Here is an 18633-nt window from a genome sequence, read left to right as displayed (position 1 = left end):
TTACAATGTGAAATAACAAAATCAATGCATGGTTTCTAGAACTGTGGAATCAATCACAAAATTCTTGTTGGCACCCAAAGTCAACCAGGATGGGTTCAAGCTCACCCGCGATGCTAGTGAGCTCAAGGAATATAGAAAACCGATGGAAAGTTGTGTCACTTCGATTTTTGTATAATTTCCGGTAAATGAAATGATTAAAAGCAGCTGCTGTGCAGTCCATTGCAATGATATATTTGACTATAGCGTCCTCCTGTGGTCAAACCTGAAAATTGCCTGAGAAACTGACCAACTCCGGAAATATCTCGTCTGTAACTTCCAAAATAAAAGCTTTCAGTCTTTTTAGTTGCAGCAAATTTTGTATAAAATGAGGCTGTTCTAGGTCAAATTTGAGCTGTGTCTACTAAAATTGATTGTCTGATTCATCAGTGTGTGTCAAATCAAGGAAAATAGTGGTAATGGTGGGAATCTGCCATAAATGTGTGTATTTGTTATTGGACTGTGGTAACTGTTCAGGAAAGAGTCCAGTCTGGAGAACTGTCTTTGCTTCCACCACATTTGCCCAGGTTCCCGTAGAACCATGCACCTGTTGGTCTTTGAAAGTTGCCACGATCATCTTAATTGTGACCCTTCTCATCTTAAAAACAAAGAATTAATGGCTGTGGCACGGTCAAGGTTCAAATCTGGGCTCCAGCCTTCCTGTCTGGAATTTGCATATTCTTCCCATGCCTGCATGTTTTTTTTGTTTTGTTTTTCCCCTCCGGTTATCTGGTTTCCTCCCACATTCCAAAAACATGCGTGTTAGGCCAACTGACGACTCCAAATTGTTTGTACGTTGAGTGTGAATGGTTCGGCCTCTACTTACTGTGAAATCTGGGCTTGTTTAGTTGCGATCAAAACTGATATATAAATATACTTTCTTGGGCATAACCAGCTGTATGAATGGCAACAGGTGGATATTCAGGTGTATTAACTGAAGAGCCTGCCTGTCACTATTACATCAGGGACATAGGTAGATGACCAAAGATAAGTTTGTAGTTGTTATTATGCAAAAAATAATAATTTTGAGATAATTGGATAATTTCACAAATAATTGGATAATTTAAAAAAAAAAAAAAAAAAGTATATTTTTAGCCATGGTCAAAATTGACCCGGTACATGTTATGTGTGCATAGGATATGAACGGTGTGACAGATCAAATGGCTTGGTATTTTACTTTGAAATATCAAAGCGGAAATGTTCCTATCGCCCAACTTGGTGGAAAAGACAGCCACTAAAAAAAAGCGGCAGGGCGCACACGAGCGTCTCAGTCAGTGACGCGCATGAAACAGAGCGGAGGCGAGCCAGGAAAGAAGGGAGGGACTCCGCAGCTCATGTAGCCGCCTTGAGACACACTTGGCCCGGACACAGAGGAGCCTGCTCAGCGGGGGTCTTGAAAATGGGTGCGGTGAAGTGAAGTGGAAAAACGGACAAAAAAAAAAAAGGGCGCGGACACTCTGGATGAAAGGCAAGTAAAAAAATTTTAAATAAAAACAAATAGCGTGAACTGTAAAAAAGAAGTTGCTACCACGAGTTTATTCTGTCGTAGAAGACGTTAAAAGTTTCTGTCGGCGAAAAAATCGCCCCGAGCTCAGTGGTCAGCTCGGGTTTCATTTCTCCTCTGTGTTTTAAGAAACCGCCCACGGTGTGCCACCACTCAACTGACCGCACAATGACACCCGAAGTTCGGACAACTTTATCAGGCGTCTGAGGCAGTGATTGACACGAACGCAGGAGTTCAACCTATTAGTTATCAGATCATTGAGGATGATGTCTCCCCATCGAGCAGCTTGTTTGATGTGCAGTCTGCCACGTACAAGACTCATAAATCTGATATGGGAACTATTTGTCTACGTGCCTGCATGGTTCACGTTTTTGAAGAGTTAGTGATCGTTTTTTTTTTTCCTTTTTGGAGATGAAGGAGGTAACACAGCACTTCACATGACAAGCTTCAATGTAACCAATATTCTCAAAGTAAAGTGCAGCCAGTGGGGATATCTGTTATAATCGATTGGTTGGAGTTTTTATTTCTAACAAGCAGTGCATAAAAAAAAAGGAAAAAAAAGAAGGAAAGCAACATAAAGGAAAAAAAAAACTACAATAAAATATCCCATACTGAAATACTGTGTACTGCCGTTTTGGGGGGGAAAAAATTCGAGAAATATTAATGATATTTCTCAAAGGGTTCAAACTTTCAGTATGTGACCTAGTGATTAGTATGTGTGCCTCACAGTTTTGAAGTTCAAGGTTTGACTCTTATCTCCTGGTTTTCCTGTTTGGAGTTTCCATGTTCTCTCCACGCTTGTGTGGGTTATCGCCAGCTTAGGTATGCACTAGCCTTTTTCTTTTTTCCATATTATGTAATGTATGGACGTGGTTCTTGACCTGCTCAATGTGTAAAGTGCTTTGAAATAACTTATGTTGTGAAATCGCATTGTCACTTGTCATCAAAGTTAAGGCAGAATATTGTTTCACGTTTAACTATTATCAGTGGTTAACCTCCTTTTACACTGGTATGGGAGTTAAGAATGTTAACATGTCACTTAAAGCATAGTTTGTTTACAGTAGTTGCTGAAGGTTTTATGATGATGATAGTTTGACCACGGTAAGAATTTTGTGTTTCGTTTTTTTACTGGAGAAGCCGACATTGTACATGTTTTAAGTCCCTATTGTTGCGAACCGGGAGGAAATGCTTTGACCCGTTTTGCCGAATGTGGAATTAAGGTTGCACATATACCGGATTTGTTTGTGAAAGTTTAAATTAGAATCAAGTCTCGCTGTCAGGCGCGTCTTCACTGAATCTTTCATCATTTTCCCTTTCGTGTCCTCGCCTTTACAAGTATGAATCCCGTCCCTAACTGCAGGCGCTCCACTACCGCCTAATTGTTTGAAAACACTTAAGCGCCATCAGTTTCATTTAAAGCCTCAAGGATCAATTTGGAGTCACGCATTAACGCCGCTCAACAGGATTGAGCCTGGCATTTATCGTCTAACGGAGCAGTTTTCAGCCTGAAGAGCAGAGTGATGTGGTGTGATGTGATGTGATGTGAGCACAGGAGTAGTGCAGTGAACAAAGGTTCACTGAGTTTGGTAGTAAATCAAGGTTATTGTGTTAAAACTGACTGACGCCATATAATTTCTGTGTCTCATTGTGTCACACATTTTAGAGCAATAAAAACTTGGATGACTTGTGATTTTATCATTGTGTTTGTACTGATAACATTTGGATTATCACATTCATGGAGCTTTACAACTGTTAAATGGGATTAATGGTGTTTACACTGGCAGTCTGTGGGTACATAAACACTCAAACAAGCTAAATGTTGATGTTCTTCAGAGGACTGAGGAAGCTGTCTCCTCACCTTCCTCGCATACGAAGGCGAGGAAAGTGAGAGGGTTTTCAGGGTGTTCTTTTGCAGGTTTTTCCCAATTGTTCATCCTGTTGGAGGGGAGGCGTTGATGTTCTCACTACTTGCTGCCGTTAGAGTGCATGTGAGTTGAAGGCCATTTGGTCTTTAGAGGAGATTTATTGGGCGAGTGTGGTGAGAGGAACACCTGGTCGGGAACGTTCAGCCCCTCGCTGGAGCAGATGGAACAAAGGTTGAAGGAAGGGTGAACGCAGCTTCCTACTCACTGAGGCGTTGTGTTTTGCACTTTCTTTGTTTTACTGGCAGTTTTCCGTGTTTAGTCAGCATATGGCCTCTCTGTGTTTTTATAAGGAGGCTGGTCTGTCCAAGCACTTCCTCTGTCATCTCCGGGCCAAAAGGGGTTATCTATGAAGCATTTGCATTTAGTGCTGATCCAAATTACGATGGTTCAACATTGTGGAGTGCCTTTTGTACGATGTCTCTTTTGTCATATAATTATGTCAGGCTTTCAGTCGGGATTAACTGCAGAGCTCCACCAGACAACGACTGCAGTTTAAGTGCTCTGTTGTAAAACTCTCACAGCAGACGTACGTACAAGTGAAAAGGCCAAAAACTGATTGTTCCCATTTCAGGTCGGCAGTGAGAAGCCATAATAATGACAAGAAATGACCTGTTGCACACAGCCAGTAGTGTTTGGAGTTCATGAGTCCAAAGAAACACAAGTAGCAGACTTTGAACAACAGTGAATGTTAACCCACAAGTGGTGCTCTATATAACATCAGCCTCTTATGTAAGGCCATTTAATAACCTTAATACCTGTCTAATAACATGAGTGCATTATTTATTGCATGGCCTGTCAACTGAGCAAACAATATGCATTTCTTCAGAGGCCTGGGTTTGTAATTTGCTTATCAGTTGCCTTCATACAATTTTCAATTAATACGTTGATGCATGGGGCTGTCATTTCTCAAACAAGAGAAGTGGCTTTTATCTTCAGCCTGCTGTGTCATGTCAGGACGACACAACTGTGACTCCTCATTTCCCCTCGTTACACAGCTTGTAACCTCTCTTCATATTCATGAGAGTTGAGGTGTGTGGGCTCTCTCTCTCTCTCTGTCCATATCTCCCTTCACAGCCATGCACACAGAGCGAGGGCGTCTATTTCTTTCTTTAAAAATCTTTTTGTAGTAATCTGTATCAGTGAACATGATGTGCCTGATAAAACTTGACCTGGAACAGGAAGACTTGATATAATTTAACCAAAAGTATTTGACTGCCAATGTGAATTGATAAGCCATTTGTGCTGTTTGACGTTGTGCTTTACAACACAAGAAGTATTTTCTGGTATGTTTGACTGAAAAACTTGTTTAGTTGATTCGTTTTTCTTTTTAGGAGGGGCTAAACTATTTTAATAGCTTTTATTTTGCAATAGAGTAAAAATATGAAATTGGTTATTTGATGTAGCATTCAAACCAAGGAGTGTTAATTACATTTTGGAGGATTGGCAAGCAAAGTTTGACCACTTGTCGTTTATAGAAGTGAACATGCGCCTGCTAACAGCTATCCTGCAAAACATCTCCCATTTTTCTGTGTAATTATTCTCTAAACAGGCTTTCTCTATTGGTACGCAAAATAATCACTGCCTGAGTAGAGTTCTGTCATTCAATACCGTTGCATTTAATCTTGAAGAACTGATTGTTTCGAAACATTTATTATATAAATTTGTAACTTTTTTTGTACATTTTAATTGAATCAATATTTACGAGTACGTTTTTTACCTTTTTATTATTATTTTTTTTTAGATTTTGCTGTTTTAAAGTGTGTTTATGTTCAAGCTGTGCATAATGTTACAGTTGCTAAGGAGGATAGCAAAGATGTCTTTTTTTTAAGGAAGTAAATGAAAAATCTAAAAATTAAGGCCACTAAACGTTATTGAAAGGGATTGCATTTAAATTTAAATCAGATGTTAGGGCGTTGTTGTAAATAATGTGCTGTGTTTGCAGACCATAATGGCACTCTTCCTGTGGTTTGACCTGCTATTGCTGCTGGCGGGGGTCCGGTCCACCTCGGTCAAGAACTGCCACCCGGGCTGCCACTGCGAGGTGGAAAGCTTTGGCCTGTTCGACAGCTTCAGCCTGACCACAGCAGACTGTCGAGGGTTGGGCCCTGGCGCCGCCATGCCCGTGCCCATACCGCTGGACACCGCCTACCTGGACCTGTCCTCCAACGCCATGGGCCGGCTCACTGACACCATGCTGGCCGGGCCAGGCTACACAACCCTTGTTAGCTTGGACCTTAGCAGCAACCACATTGCAATGGTGAGTAAAGGCTTCTTTATACTATACTTTATACTTTCATTGTAGTTCATGAAGTAATTTTAGTCAAATGTCCATCTGTAGCATGGATCATTTTTTTGAATTCATGTTTTTGCCACTGAATAGTCTCATGTTTTCCAGGTAAGCCCCAATGCTTTGTCCAAGCTACATTACTTGGAGACTCTGGATCTGAGCCACAACGACTTGGAAGGCCTCTCGCCAGGCTGCTTCTTTGGCCTCCCTCTGGCTGAAGTGGACCTTAGCCACAACAACTTCCGGGACTTCGACATGGATGCGTTTGCGGCTAAAGTAAACGGCAAACCAGTCAGTGTGGATCTGTCACACAACAAGCTTGTGTTCATTTCCACAACGCCGCACAGGAAACTTGTACACATTCAAAGCTTGAATCTGACGGCGAACCGTCTTTCGAGCGTACCAAGGTTAGAAGGACTTAAGATACTGAGATACCTCAATCTGGATAGCAACCCCATCAACGCCATTAAAGAGGGAGACTTTGCTCACCTTACAGATCTGGTTTACTTATCGCTCAGCAGCCTTCATCAGCTTCAGAAAATTGAGGCGCACAGCTTTAAGAGCCTCCAAAGCCTTCAGGTGTTGGAGCTCTCCAACAATCCCAAGATGACGACACTAAGCCCGTCCGTTTTCACCGGACTGGAGTCACTGCAGGAGCTGAATTTATCTGGCTCTGGAGTGACGTCCTTACCAAACAACATGCTCTCGCACCTCCCCAGTATAAAGAGCATTACGCTAGGACAGAACATCTGCTGCTGGAGGACCCAAAAACAAGGACAGTTTCACCGGCAGCTTGGTCAGACCCAACACAATGAGGTGCTCAGCTGCAACCAGGATGGCGTTGTGTTGTAGTCTTTATACCAGCGCTGTGCCTTCAATCCCTTACCCCTTTCCTAAGCTTTAAGAGGTTTCATGTGGCCTTCATAGACACAAAGGATCATTTCACATAAAATGCTGACTATGTATCCAAAACTTATTTTCACATTCTTCATCTAAATACAAACAATAGCAATCTTTTCACACTTATTTTATGTCACAAATACGGTACAGTAGGTCAACTGTTCTTCATAGAAAACGGCTGACAACCTTATTGGCACATGGATTTTACCACCACGGACCACATTACCACTACATTAAGGCATTATTTCAGCCCATTTTGAGGGTTTTCGGGACCATCCTGCCTTTTTGAGTAAATGCTAACCAGGAAGTGTAAGTCTGTTAGCCCTAGCATAAAGACTGTACAAATGCATTAGCTGTACAGTATTTAAGCTAAGAAAAATCTGGTTCCACAGCACACTAATACTGTACTGCATTTCCAGTCAACCAGAGTGCTTCTTCATTTTATCACTAGTTCACAAGTCTAATTATTCTTGCAACTTAAAGCAGTAGTTAATGATGTTTCTGAAGTTGATTTAACGGAGGTTTGTTTTGCTAGGATATTGACATTTATAACCCAATTTAATAGAGTGTGAGGAGCTTGTCATACACAAAAAGGACCATTTTTATAACGTGAATGTACTTTCAAAAGGCCAGCTCGTGAACATGTCCAATTGTGCAAGCCGTATACCCTTGGACATGGTGTTTACTTACTTTTATGAGGTGAGCGACACCTAAGAGGGGAAACAAACAGGGACCACATTGACTGGCAGTTCCCTTTTACTGTCCCCATTTGGCAGATGAAGTATGACACATAAACCTTTTCCTGTGGACCTAAGAAACGACTGGGCTCAAGACCGCTTGAATGTCTCCAAAACATAAAGACTTGAGGTTCTGGCTTTAGAAATTGTCATTTCCTTGGTGTGTAATACAATCAAATAATGTACGGTAAGTGTCTGTGGAAAGATTTATATTTGTATGGACGTCACAATGCTGTATGTATTTTTGCAAATATATAAAAGTTATAATAAATTGAGATATTTTTTTTTCTCCTATCCTGCTTACTCATGTTCTGTCTGACATAGTGATTTGAGGTGCGTCACTCCACTTGGTAAACAGTGCTAACAAAAACACCAAAGAGGAACGATTGTGTCACCGTCCACTATATTTGTCATTTTGATGAAAATTGGTTTGTCTTGGCACAATGACTTCCTCGAAACAGAAAGGGTGTGTCTCTCCTCAAAATAACAGTCGCGTTTGGGTCTGAGCAGATTCTACCATTGGGTTGAGACTCATGTTTAGCACAAAAAAAAAATATATCTATTTCCATTCAACTTTGTGGAGCGGTGGCGAATGATAACCCCATTAGATTTTAAATGAAGATGAGAATAAAGGTGTGCTTCGTACACATATGTCTTAAAAAAAAAGACACACAGTTCCTAGGGGTTTTAAAAACTGGAGACACTGTGATTTCTTTGACATTATTTGGTCAAAATACCCCAAGGATCAAGAATTATAACGCAAATTACAATACGCATTGAATGAACAGTATTCAATTATCCACCAACACAGACAACAACATACTGGATTATTAACATAAGGATTTTGATTAAAATAAGTCTTTATTTCCAAAGGCACTTTGTGTTATGTTTTACATAAAATGTGGACTTCATTCCAACAAAGTACTGTTAATACAGAATTCTATTTTTTAAAAGTATTCCTTTTCACACAGTAAATGTTTTGTACTTAAGGAAAGTAACTGGTAATTATTTGTTGTGAGTAAGCAGCTTTTGTTGTATAAATCTCAGCTACATTCAAACTTATTTCCTCATGGTTCCTGTTGGATCATTTGGTGATTTGACATAAATAAAAGATAATGGAGATACATTTGTTTGGTTACTTTAATGAATGCATCCTGGCAAATATACCTTGTTTCAAAGTATGAAGTCGTCACAAAATTGAGGGGGAAAAAAATCCTGAAATCATGTGTCGATTATCGTATTTAGAGTCTTCAATGAACCCACCATGCATGTTTTTGGAATGTGGGAAGAAGCCAGAGTACACAGAGGAAAGAACATGCAAACTCCAAACAGGGAAGCCAAAGCTCAAATTCAAAACTGTGAGGTGGATGTGGTAACAAGTAGACCGCCATGCTTCCCACTTTTAATATTATGCCATAGAAATGAAACAAAGAGGTGTATTTTACGACTCAGGTGATTTGTGGCATGAATGTGATGTAACTGTTTTAAACGAGTTCCTAAAAAGCCAAAGAAAAAACAAAGCAGTGGCTTAAACACAAAATCAATCCTTTGTTGCTCCGTGAACTTAGGCCTCATGAGGCAAAGCAGTCTTGATCCAAGACATATTTTTACTTTCTAGAAAGTTCAGAGCAAGACATATAGACCAGTGGTGTGGAACAGGGCCTTAGAAACAGTAAAGTGGGCACTGGGCTGGAGTGCTGTAGTTTGGCACGTTCCCCAGCCAGTTTAGGCTGGTATCCTGCCAAGCTGACAAGAAGAGAAAGAGGCTTGAATAAAGACAAAAGTCCTGCCACACAATGCAAACATTCACACGATGCCCTCTTTCTCTCGACAAGCACACCCCAAGATCCAACAAGAAAAAGGTCTCACATAAATGAGTGGCTATACAGATTATATAAGAGTTTGGAGCCTTTGACTACTACGTGGGTTTTTTGGAGGCCTAATTCATTTAAATGCTCGGGTAGGTCTTTAAGCAAGCCACAAACCCCCCCCCCCCCCCCCCCTCCTGACACACACACACACTTGTCTCCCACTGGAGTGTGTCTGTTTGTGACACTATTTTGTTGCATGGATGAGGAGGGTTAGTGAGCCCTCAGTGGACGACCCCATTGCACAAAGCACTTCCAGATGTGCGCCTTTTCTCCTCAAGCAATTGCATGTTAGGACTGAAGAAGACCATCCATCACAATCTTCCCCCACCCTCTCCCACTACACATAGTGGCACGATAAACTACACAAGAAAGTGCAAAGTCATTTGTGGAATTCACCAGCACTGCAAATCAGCTTAATATGCAAAATCTGTTTTGTTTTGACTTGATTTAATTCCAGCATACTGTATGTGGTATACGGGACCATAAAACATCGGTTTTGTGCTGCATCACAAGGACAGCAGTTTGCTCAGCGGAGGGCAACCTGTTAAAACAAATGCTAATAAACGTATTAGTTATTTATTGTTTATTTTGGAGTAGCCTCAGACAACAACAAAAACAATTTCCACAAAACTTTATGGCAGTTAAGAAAGAAACCATTAAATATTGATGTGTGTCTGCATGAAGTTGCACATCTTGAAATAAATAGACAATGTTGAAAAACCATCCATCCATTTTTATACCGCCTAATCACTTGAGGGACACGGGGGGCTCGAGCCTATCCTAGCTGACTTCAGTCAAAAGATGGACTACACCATGAACTGGTCTCCAGTCAATCACAGGATGATCGTAGAGACAGGCAACCATTCAGACTCATATCCATGCTCTCACTTTGTGAAAACTTAGCCCATGTGGCCTGCAAGAAAATCAGGTGTATGTACCACTACATAGCACTACATGTACCACTACTACTACACTACCATTAGTGACCTACTGTATATTCCATCCATCCATCCATTTTCTGAGCCGCTTATCCTCACAAGGGTCGTGGGAGTGCTGGAGCCTATCCCAGCTATCTTCGGGCAGGAGGCAGGGTACACCCTTAACTGGTTGCCAGCCAATCGCAGGGCACACATAAACAAACAACCATTTGCACTCACGGGCAATTTAGAGTCTTCAATTAACCTACCATGCATGTTTTTGGGATGTGGGAGGAAACCGGAGTGCCCGGAGAAAACCCACACAGGCACGGGGAGAACAGGTAAACTCCACACAGGTGGGGCTGGGGATTAAACCCCAGTCCTCAGAACTGTGAGGCAGACACTCTAACCAGTCGCCCCCCGTGCCTACTGTGTATTGGAAGAACAAAAGATTTATTTACTAAAATTACAACAAGGAATTCAAATGTAAACAGTAAATTGTTCAATATGTGCACTACCTGTGCCATGATAGACAATTTATTTCTTGTTGTCCTCTTTAAATTTTTGTGCCATGTTCAAATCTGCTTTGTTATTGTATTTCCTCTAAAATGCACCCTGCACACTCTTTGGAGCATATTCCAACACACCAAAAGCCTTTTTATTGACAGCGAATGCCATTCTGCACCAAAAAAAGATAAATATTAAATTGACATCAAACTTTAACAGTTTTACACAACTCGTTAATACTTGACATTATTTGAGTGGGAATTGGCTGTGTTGTTATCAAATTACAAAATTATGTAAACAATTTTGGAACCCCTTGTACCTTTTAAGGTTTTGTGTGAACCTTGGCGGATGTCTGGGCTCTCAAGTGATGTGTGCTTTCTCTTGACAAAGAGACTAATATTGCATTAATTATTTATCTAAGCCCATAGATAAATAAAAACACTTGTAATGAACATCCTACAAATTAGCAAAACAACCACGGAGTACAGTTCAGTTTGTATCCAGAATACTTTTCCTCCCATGAAAAATAATGGAAATTAATCCATTCCAGGATCGAGTTGTCACCATCACCCTTTAAGTAACAGTTTAACACAAAAATAAATTGTGTACTCATGCTTTGATGCCACACGATGGACGGCAGTCGAATCAACCTTACATTATTAACTGTTGTACAGATGTTAAAAGGTTCCTTGCCAGTTGCCATCACGCGCACTCTTCTGTGGTGGGAATAAAAAAAAAAAAAAAAATCACACTTCTGGAGTTACTGTAATTCCTCTGAGCCGAAGTCTCACTTGACGCCATGCACGAGGGTAGTTGCCAACAATTGAAAAGGTTTTGGTCAAACTTTGAATCGTAAGACCCCAGGTGCGTACGTTCAAAACTTTGAGGTTTTTTTCTTTACTGAAAATGAAGGCAAAAATACAGTATTTTTCGGATATAAGGCACACTGTATTATAAAGTGCACTATCAATGAACGGGTCTATTTTCATACATAAGGCGCACCGGCCTGGGTCACTGTCCACTTGAAATCAACCCAAAGGTGTTCCATCGGGTTGAGGGCAGGACTCTGTGCAGGCCACTCAAGTTCATCCATACCAAATTCTCTCATCTATGTCATGTTGGAACAGCAAGGGGTATACCAAAATCTCTTGGTATGCTGAAGCATTCAGAGTTCCTTTCACTGGAGCTCAGGGGCTATTTTGGACATTTCCAACTTTGTGGGAACAGTTTGGAGATGGCCCCTTGACCGGCCTGTACAATCCTGAACTCAAAACTGTAGAACACTTTTGGATGAATTAGAGCAGAGACTGAGAGCCAGGCCTTCTCCTCCAACATCAGTGTGTAACCTCGCAAATGCGCTTCTGGAAAACTTGTTATGAATTCCCATTAATACACCCCTAAACCTTGTGGAAAACCTTTCCAGAAGAGTTTAAGATGTTATATTGCAGAGGGTCATATTAAACCCTTAGGATTAAGAATGGGATGTCACTTAAATTCATATCTGAGTCAAGGCAGGTGAGCAAATACTTTTGGCAATACAATGTATGAGCGCTGAATGGTGGCAATGAACTCAAATCAAGCTGTTTAATGCCACTCCCAGTTGAAGTTTGCTGTCAAACTCCCTTTAGTCCACTCGCTAAATGCTAATGCTAACACATAATGAGAAATGCATATATAACTTTTGAAGCAACTGATATTTTAACACAAATGATGCAGCAAAACATTGAGGCATTCAATAACACAGTACCCCCAGTCATAAATTCTTTATCCTCTGCAAGGAGCCGAGAGGATCTGAGACATCTATACTGGTGACCAAGAACTGTAGCCAACTCCTCAGTAAGGAACATAGCTATTGACTGTCCTGAAAGTCGAACCCACAACATCACAACAGAGAGGTGGATGTGTTAACCACGAGAGCCCCGTGCGACCATAAAGTACAAATAAAATATAAAAAACATCATACAGTGAATACAAGATAACAGATCAAAACAATTTAGTCTAACTTGAACGCCTGCCTCAGTAGATGTTGTAACTGCTTTTTTAAAATGTCCACGCAAGAGGCACCTTTCACAATTTGGGAGCGTCTCTCTCCCCTTTGTTTTTTAATCTTTTGTTAGGGATAGTAAGTAAGAAGCAGTCAGACAACAGTGGCCTAACAGAGCAATTAAATGACCACCAAGTATGGAGGAGCCTAACCACTGCGGGCTGTGTAAGTGACTGTTAAAAGTATGTACTGAATTCAGAGGGAGACTGTGCATCACAAGGCACTCATGTTTATTCTAACTTCCCATAACGTCTCCTTTTTCTGGTCGTCTCCTTTCAAATACACTATGTTTTTCTGCCAAGGCCAGTCACAGCTTGATTGACAGACGCGTGGAGAGCCTTTTAACAAGGAGCCTTTTCTGCTTGCTCCCAGTGGACAAAGTTGAAAGTGGGTCATGACAAATCTGGAGTGACTTTTCAACCAGATCAACGGGCTGCTACAACATCGTCTTGTTGTGTAATCACAGCCAGACCAACAACAGTTCACTGAACAAGACGGGACAAGACTTTCTTTTTCTTGCCGCAGCTCTTACCAATAAGACACTTTATCCTCTCACGTTGCACTCCAGCAGTGTGAGGACAATGATAATTAATCCTTCTTTTGGCAATAAAGAATTCGACCATGCTGTTTTTCATCATGCTGTCGAGAAAGGCGGCCGAAGTGAATGAAATGGTAATCAGCGGCGCTGTGAAATGTAATGGCGACCGGGCCCAGCACGGTCGGGGTGTCTTTATTAAGCGCTGCTGTGCACTTGCTTTCGGACGACTGTAATTAGATCTCACTGAGGAGATCCTCTGGGGCTTCAAGATAGCCAAGCATTCTGTATGCTTAGCTGCAACAACAATGCTGCCTGCTTTTTCCCTTTTCTGTCAGATTTGTTTTTGAAATATTTTGTTGGTTGCACTTTTTCTTATGTTCAGGAATGTTAAAGCAGTGAAAAACATTGAACACCCACCTAGTTTGTGGTTTGCTATTCACAAATTCATCTACCGTGTGGATGAATTTGTGAATAGCAAACCAAGTTATTATTTTTGTCTTTTTCGGATATGCTTTCCTCACTTTCATTTGCAGGGACTTTCAATAAACCTGCCCAAGGAGCTTTATTTCTTCCTACTTTTCAGAACATTCCGAAAATTAGTTCTTCCACGGTGCCAATTTCCTGCAAAATCTCTGTATGCTCTTGCATTTATAGCAACTTGTTATGCGTTTTTAACCATTTCATGCATGAATTATACTATAGTGCGGTTCACTGTTCGCACCCCCGCTATATCGTAGATTTTTAGACGACTGCGAAGCGAAGCGAAGCGATTCTTATTAGAATTTACACCCATCTGATCGGCTTGATCGGTATCGGCCCATGATTAGCCTTTTATGCTGATCGGCTGATCGGCTATAATGTCATAATTTGCAGATCTGATCAATGACGTCATTGATCGGCTCCGCAAAAGACATATACTCCGCGTCGCCATCATGTACGGTATATTTGAATCCAAAAGCTAGTTTATTTTTAGCCTAGTCGCGTATCTTTTGACGTGCTACTGTAAATATCTGACAGCCAATAAAGTTATTTAAAAAAAACATGTCAGTGGTGTGGGACAGACAGGCAACAAAACGTTCTGTAGCCTAGCAAGCTAATGCTAGCACTAACGTTTGTACGTAAACATGATGGTGTTATGTCGAATCATGTTCTAAAGTTTCTGTGTGTGTGAATTAATTTAATTACAATAAAGTGTTTCAATTACAGTAAGCACCCATTATTTCTGTCATGGGTGTGTGTTCTGGTTGTTGTCTTCCCCCTGTCTCGTACACACCTGCTCCTGAGAGCATCTTCGCCCCCTGTGCCTCGTTTACCCAAATTACCCCATGCATTTAACCTCGTGTCTCATTCTTTCTGGTCGCCAGTTCGTTGTACCTTGTTGTCACGTTCCATCATTCCTTGTTTCCACGTCCCCGACTCATAGTAAGACTAGACCCTGTTCTGATTTTTGACCTTGCCTCTTTGCCTCACGTTTTTTGGATACTTGCCTTTTTGGATTGCCTCCCTGTGTACCGACCTCTGCTCGTATATTAAAGCTCTCTTTTTTGAAACTGTCCATCTGGATTGGAGTCGTGCATTTTGGGTCCTGTCCTCTGTTCCGTTCATGACAATTTCTGTCATATTGTAATATTGGGTTGACCTGACTGAGTACAATACATGACCTGAGTAGAGCAGTGGAGCAAAGGCACATATTTTACAATTGGAAAATCTCACAGCACACCAACAAAAAACATTTAACAAAAAGTAGATACACAGTAATTACTGTATGTACTTCCTGCCATCTAATAGAAGAGAATTTATTTGTTGTCTGTCTAAAAATTAAAATAGTATGGCCCAAATGTGACTTGTGAATGTAGATGGGTCCAAACAGTAACAAGTAATATTATGTTTTTTTTTAGCTTGTAATTATTCACACTTGTCTGCTTTGTTTCTTTCCTAAAAAGAAGACAACTTATTAATGTTGCACTTTCCTAAAAAAGAAAATATGTATTTGCTGTTTCCTTTTGATGCCATTAAGGTTTCTGTTTTCACAAAACAATATACACTGTTTTTTTTTTGTATGTTGTTCATTATTTGTACCTAATGTGAACCGAACCGTGACCTTATAAGCAAAGTACGCAAGTCATACCGTTACACACCTAGCCATTATACATTTATATGGTTTCAGCGTTTTAATTGCCCTCCTGAGGGCAAGCCACTATGAAAACAAATTTGACACCCCTGCTCTAACTCAAGGACTTGTGGCACTCCCTAGGTCCAGTACTCCCATATTGAGCCTTTTTTTTTTTTTTTTAAAGACCCAAAGCACACATCCAAAAGCACACAGGAATGGTTGAAAAGGAAAAAATTGACTGTTTTAAAATGGCCAGCAATGAGTCCTGATCTCAATCCAATTGAAAATCTTCGGGGGGAGCTGAACTCTGCCATCGGGGAAAAGAACCGCGCAAATGTTCAAATTGCAAAAGAAGAATGGGAGAAAATACCACCTGAGAAATGCAAAAGGATGGATACATTAAATGTTTGGAGGTTCATCACTGTCAAAGGGTGTGCAACCAAATATTAAGGAGGGGTGCCAATATTGCGGCACATGCTGTTTTCCGTTTTTTTTCCTTTGAAATTACAATATCTAAGTTGAAAAAAAAACAAATTTTGTTTGTTAAATTACTTTGGACCTCCAATTAAAAGATCCTGATGATATACATTTGGTGCATTTCCATTTATTTATGAAGATATTTATGCAGGTTATGCAAAAAATGAAGGGGTGCCAATAACGGTGAACATGACTGTATCTACATTTTTCCCCAAATTGCCCCATGCCCAGCAATACGTTACACATCAACCTTTTAAGGTGGTCTATTTACTAGGAAAAACCTTGAAAAAGATTACCATGCTATTACTCTTTTTTTTAAATAAATTTGCAATATTATAAGACTTCAATGCAAGAATATTTCAAGATCAATAGAAGTTTCCTGGTTTTCTTTTGGTCACATATTTGCACTTACGCTGTGTTGCTAGGCAGAATTCACAAGGCATATGCGAGACACACCCTACAGGCTGCTTTGAATGACACTCCAAAACAGTGTATTGTAGTCTTGCAATTGAATCGCTACGTTTTTACAGAAAATGGATGGAAGGGTCCCAAGGTAATGCTTTAAAGATAAGAAAATCCTTAATTTTCCCCTCAGTGGGGTTATTTCTAATACTTTCTTAGAGCTGCAGTTCAAAATGTGTACATTATCTGAATGACATCGAAACACAAGAACAATCCATTTCATTTTATAAATCTGGAATTTGGTTGATATGTTTGCCTTGGTGGTATTGACACATAGATGCTGTCTGAGTGCCTGCTGGCTCGGTGGTGCAGTCGGTGATGAAGGACGCAGATGGACTGTGTCAGCGTGTTACAGCTCAGCTTGGACTTTTGTTTGTTTGTCAGACAAACAAAAGCTCGGCTCATCTTGCACAGCACAAAGATCGGCTTGTTGTTCTCAAAGCCAGGATGCATGTGAACACAATGACGAAAGGTTAAAAAGTACCACTGAAACCACATAACCCTTTACTTGGTATGCATTCATATTTTACAATTATACAAAAAAAGTATTGTCGGCGGTTGACTTCATGCATCATGCTTTTTAACATTCCTACCTTTCATGCAGGTGTTAAAAGATAAGTAACCTCTGATGTTATAACAATAAACTTGTGAGTACAGTAGCCAAAAATTGTACATATAGTTACTTTAGAATAATATAACTCAAGTAAAAGTAGAAAATAATCACCCCCCCAAAAGAAAAAAACAAATCAAACAAAACAAAAAAAAACTCGAGTAAATATTCAGTGAAAATAATTCTGTACTCTGTAACTGGTGAGTATCTTCTGATTGTTTTATTTATTAAAATACTGCATGAATGTCAAATAGACAAAAATATAAAACATGCAAATTCAAATATTGCCCAGCAAAATAACTTTCAAACATTTTTCGGGGACAAATTCAGCCAAAATAAATGAGCTTAAAATATCTTTGTTTACACACAGATTAAACAGCACAATAGGCTCACTCGGCAGAGACGATTGATTGTTTGATTCTCAGCACTCCTTTTGAATGTGCACATTTTGCGTACCGCTTATCCTCACTAGGGTCGCGGGTGTGCTGGAGCCTATCCCAGCTGACTCTGGGCGAGAGGCGTGTCCCTGCGATTGGCTGGCGACCAGTTCAGGGTGTACCCCGCCTCTCCCCCAAAGATAGCTGCGATGGGCTCCAGCACGCCCGCAACCCTAGTGAGGATAAGCGGTACAGAAAATGGATGGATGGGTGGATGGATGGATGGATGGATGGATGGATGGATGGATGGATTTATTTATTTATTTATTTATTTATTTATTTATTTATTTATTTATTTATTTATTTATTTATAAGGATCCCCTTTGACGGACCACAATTGCACTCACTAGTCTTCCAGGGTCTGAAAATATTTTATAATAATATTATTATATTAGGCGGCACGGTGGCCGACTGGTTAGAGCGTCAGCCTCACAGTTCTGAGGACCCGTGTTCAATCCCCAGCCCCGCCTGTGTGGAGTTTGCATGTTCTCCCCGTGCCTGCGTGGGTTTTGTCCGGGCACTCCGGTTTCCTGCCACATCCCAAAAACATGCATTAATTGGAGACTCTAAATTGCCCATAGGCATGACTGTGAGTGCGAATGGTTGTTTGTTTCTATGTGCCCTGCGATTGGCTGGCAACCAGTTCAGGGTTTACCCCGTCTCCTGCCCGATAACAGCTGGGATAGGCTCCAGCACGCCCGCGACCCTAGTGAGGAGAAGCGGCTCAGAAAATGGATGGATGGATGGACGTTCTGTGTTTGCTCTTCTAGTGTCTGCCAGCTCTATTCTTGGCAATTTTTAATTTATTCAGATGACCTGTAATTTATTCATTTGAGGACTATAGAGGTGAGGTAAAAGGTAATCTGATCGGATATTGGATAATGGTTTGGTTCAGTTCGTGAAAATGTGTAATTCAAAGCGAAAAACAGATTTTGGAGTCAGATTAAATTTAGTAATCGATTCTAGGTTTTAATCTGGATGACTGGATTAAACTCAGTTTGTGTCTTTCAAAACATTTTTATAGGATTGGGATAACTGATTACAAAAATAATAATAATAAAATAAAATCTGGATTATTCTGATCCTAGCACAGTATGTAGATTCTGGGCAAATTTCAGGAACAAAATGCGATTTTAATTCAATTATACCTGGCCAAATAAAAAACATTTGTCGTGTGGATTTTCCCAAATCATTTTCAAACCATACGTTTGAAATTATAGCATACTTCACACTAAACCCCATTAAAGTAGAACTAAAATAATTATTTC

General features: G+C 40.4%; 1 protein-coding gene across 2 annotated transcripts; it reads left to right on the top strand.

Annotated features, from left to right (window-relative positions):
- The first annotated feature begins 1280 nt into the window (after positions 1-1280).
- Positions 1281-7683, top strand: tsku (tsukushi small leucine rich proteoglycan homolog (Xenopus laevis)). 2 transcript variants are annotated; one of them, XM_061782441.1, is made up of 3 exons: positions 1281-1504; positions 5408-5722; positions 5861-7683. In XM_061782441.1, the coding sequence occupies exons 2-3, from the start codon at positions 5414-5416 to the stop codon at positions 6602-6604; spliced, it is 1053 nt and encodes a 350-aa protein (XP_061638425.1). In that variant the 5' UTR covers positions 1281-1504; positions 5408-5413; the 3' UTR covers positions 6605-7683. The 2 variants fall into 2 exon arrangements, with proteins under 2 accessions (XP_061638425.1, XP_061638423.1); XM_061782439.1 differs by lacking the exon at positions 1281-1504 and adding an exon at positions 1670-1960.
- The last annotated feature ends 10950 nt before the right edge of the window (positions 7684-18633 follow it).

This window comes from Phyllopteryx taeniolatus, chromosome 8, assembly GCF_024500385.1.
Source record: "Phyllopteryx taeniolatus isolate TA_2022b chromosome 8, UOR_Ptae_1.2, whole genome shotgun sequence".
Lineage (NCBI taxonomy): Eukaryota > Metazoa > Chordata > Actinopteri > Syngnathiformes > Syngnathidae > Phyllopteryx > Phyllopteryx taeniolatus.
The sequence above is the reverse complement of the archived record's forward strand: the minus strand, read 5'-3'. Positions and strand labels throughout refer to the sequence as shown.

Coding starts and splice junctions, on each gene's coding strand:
- tsku (XM_061782439.1), top strand. Junction 5,723..5,860: donor GCAGCAACCACATTGCAATG/GTGAGTAAAGGC, acceptor CATGTTTTCCAG/GTAAGCCCCAATGCTTTGTC.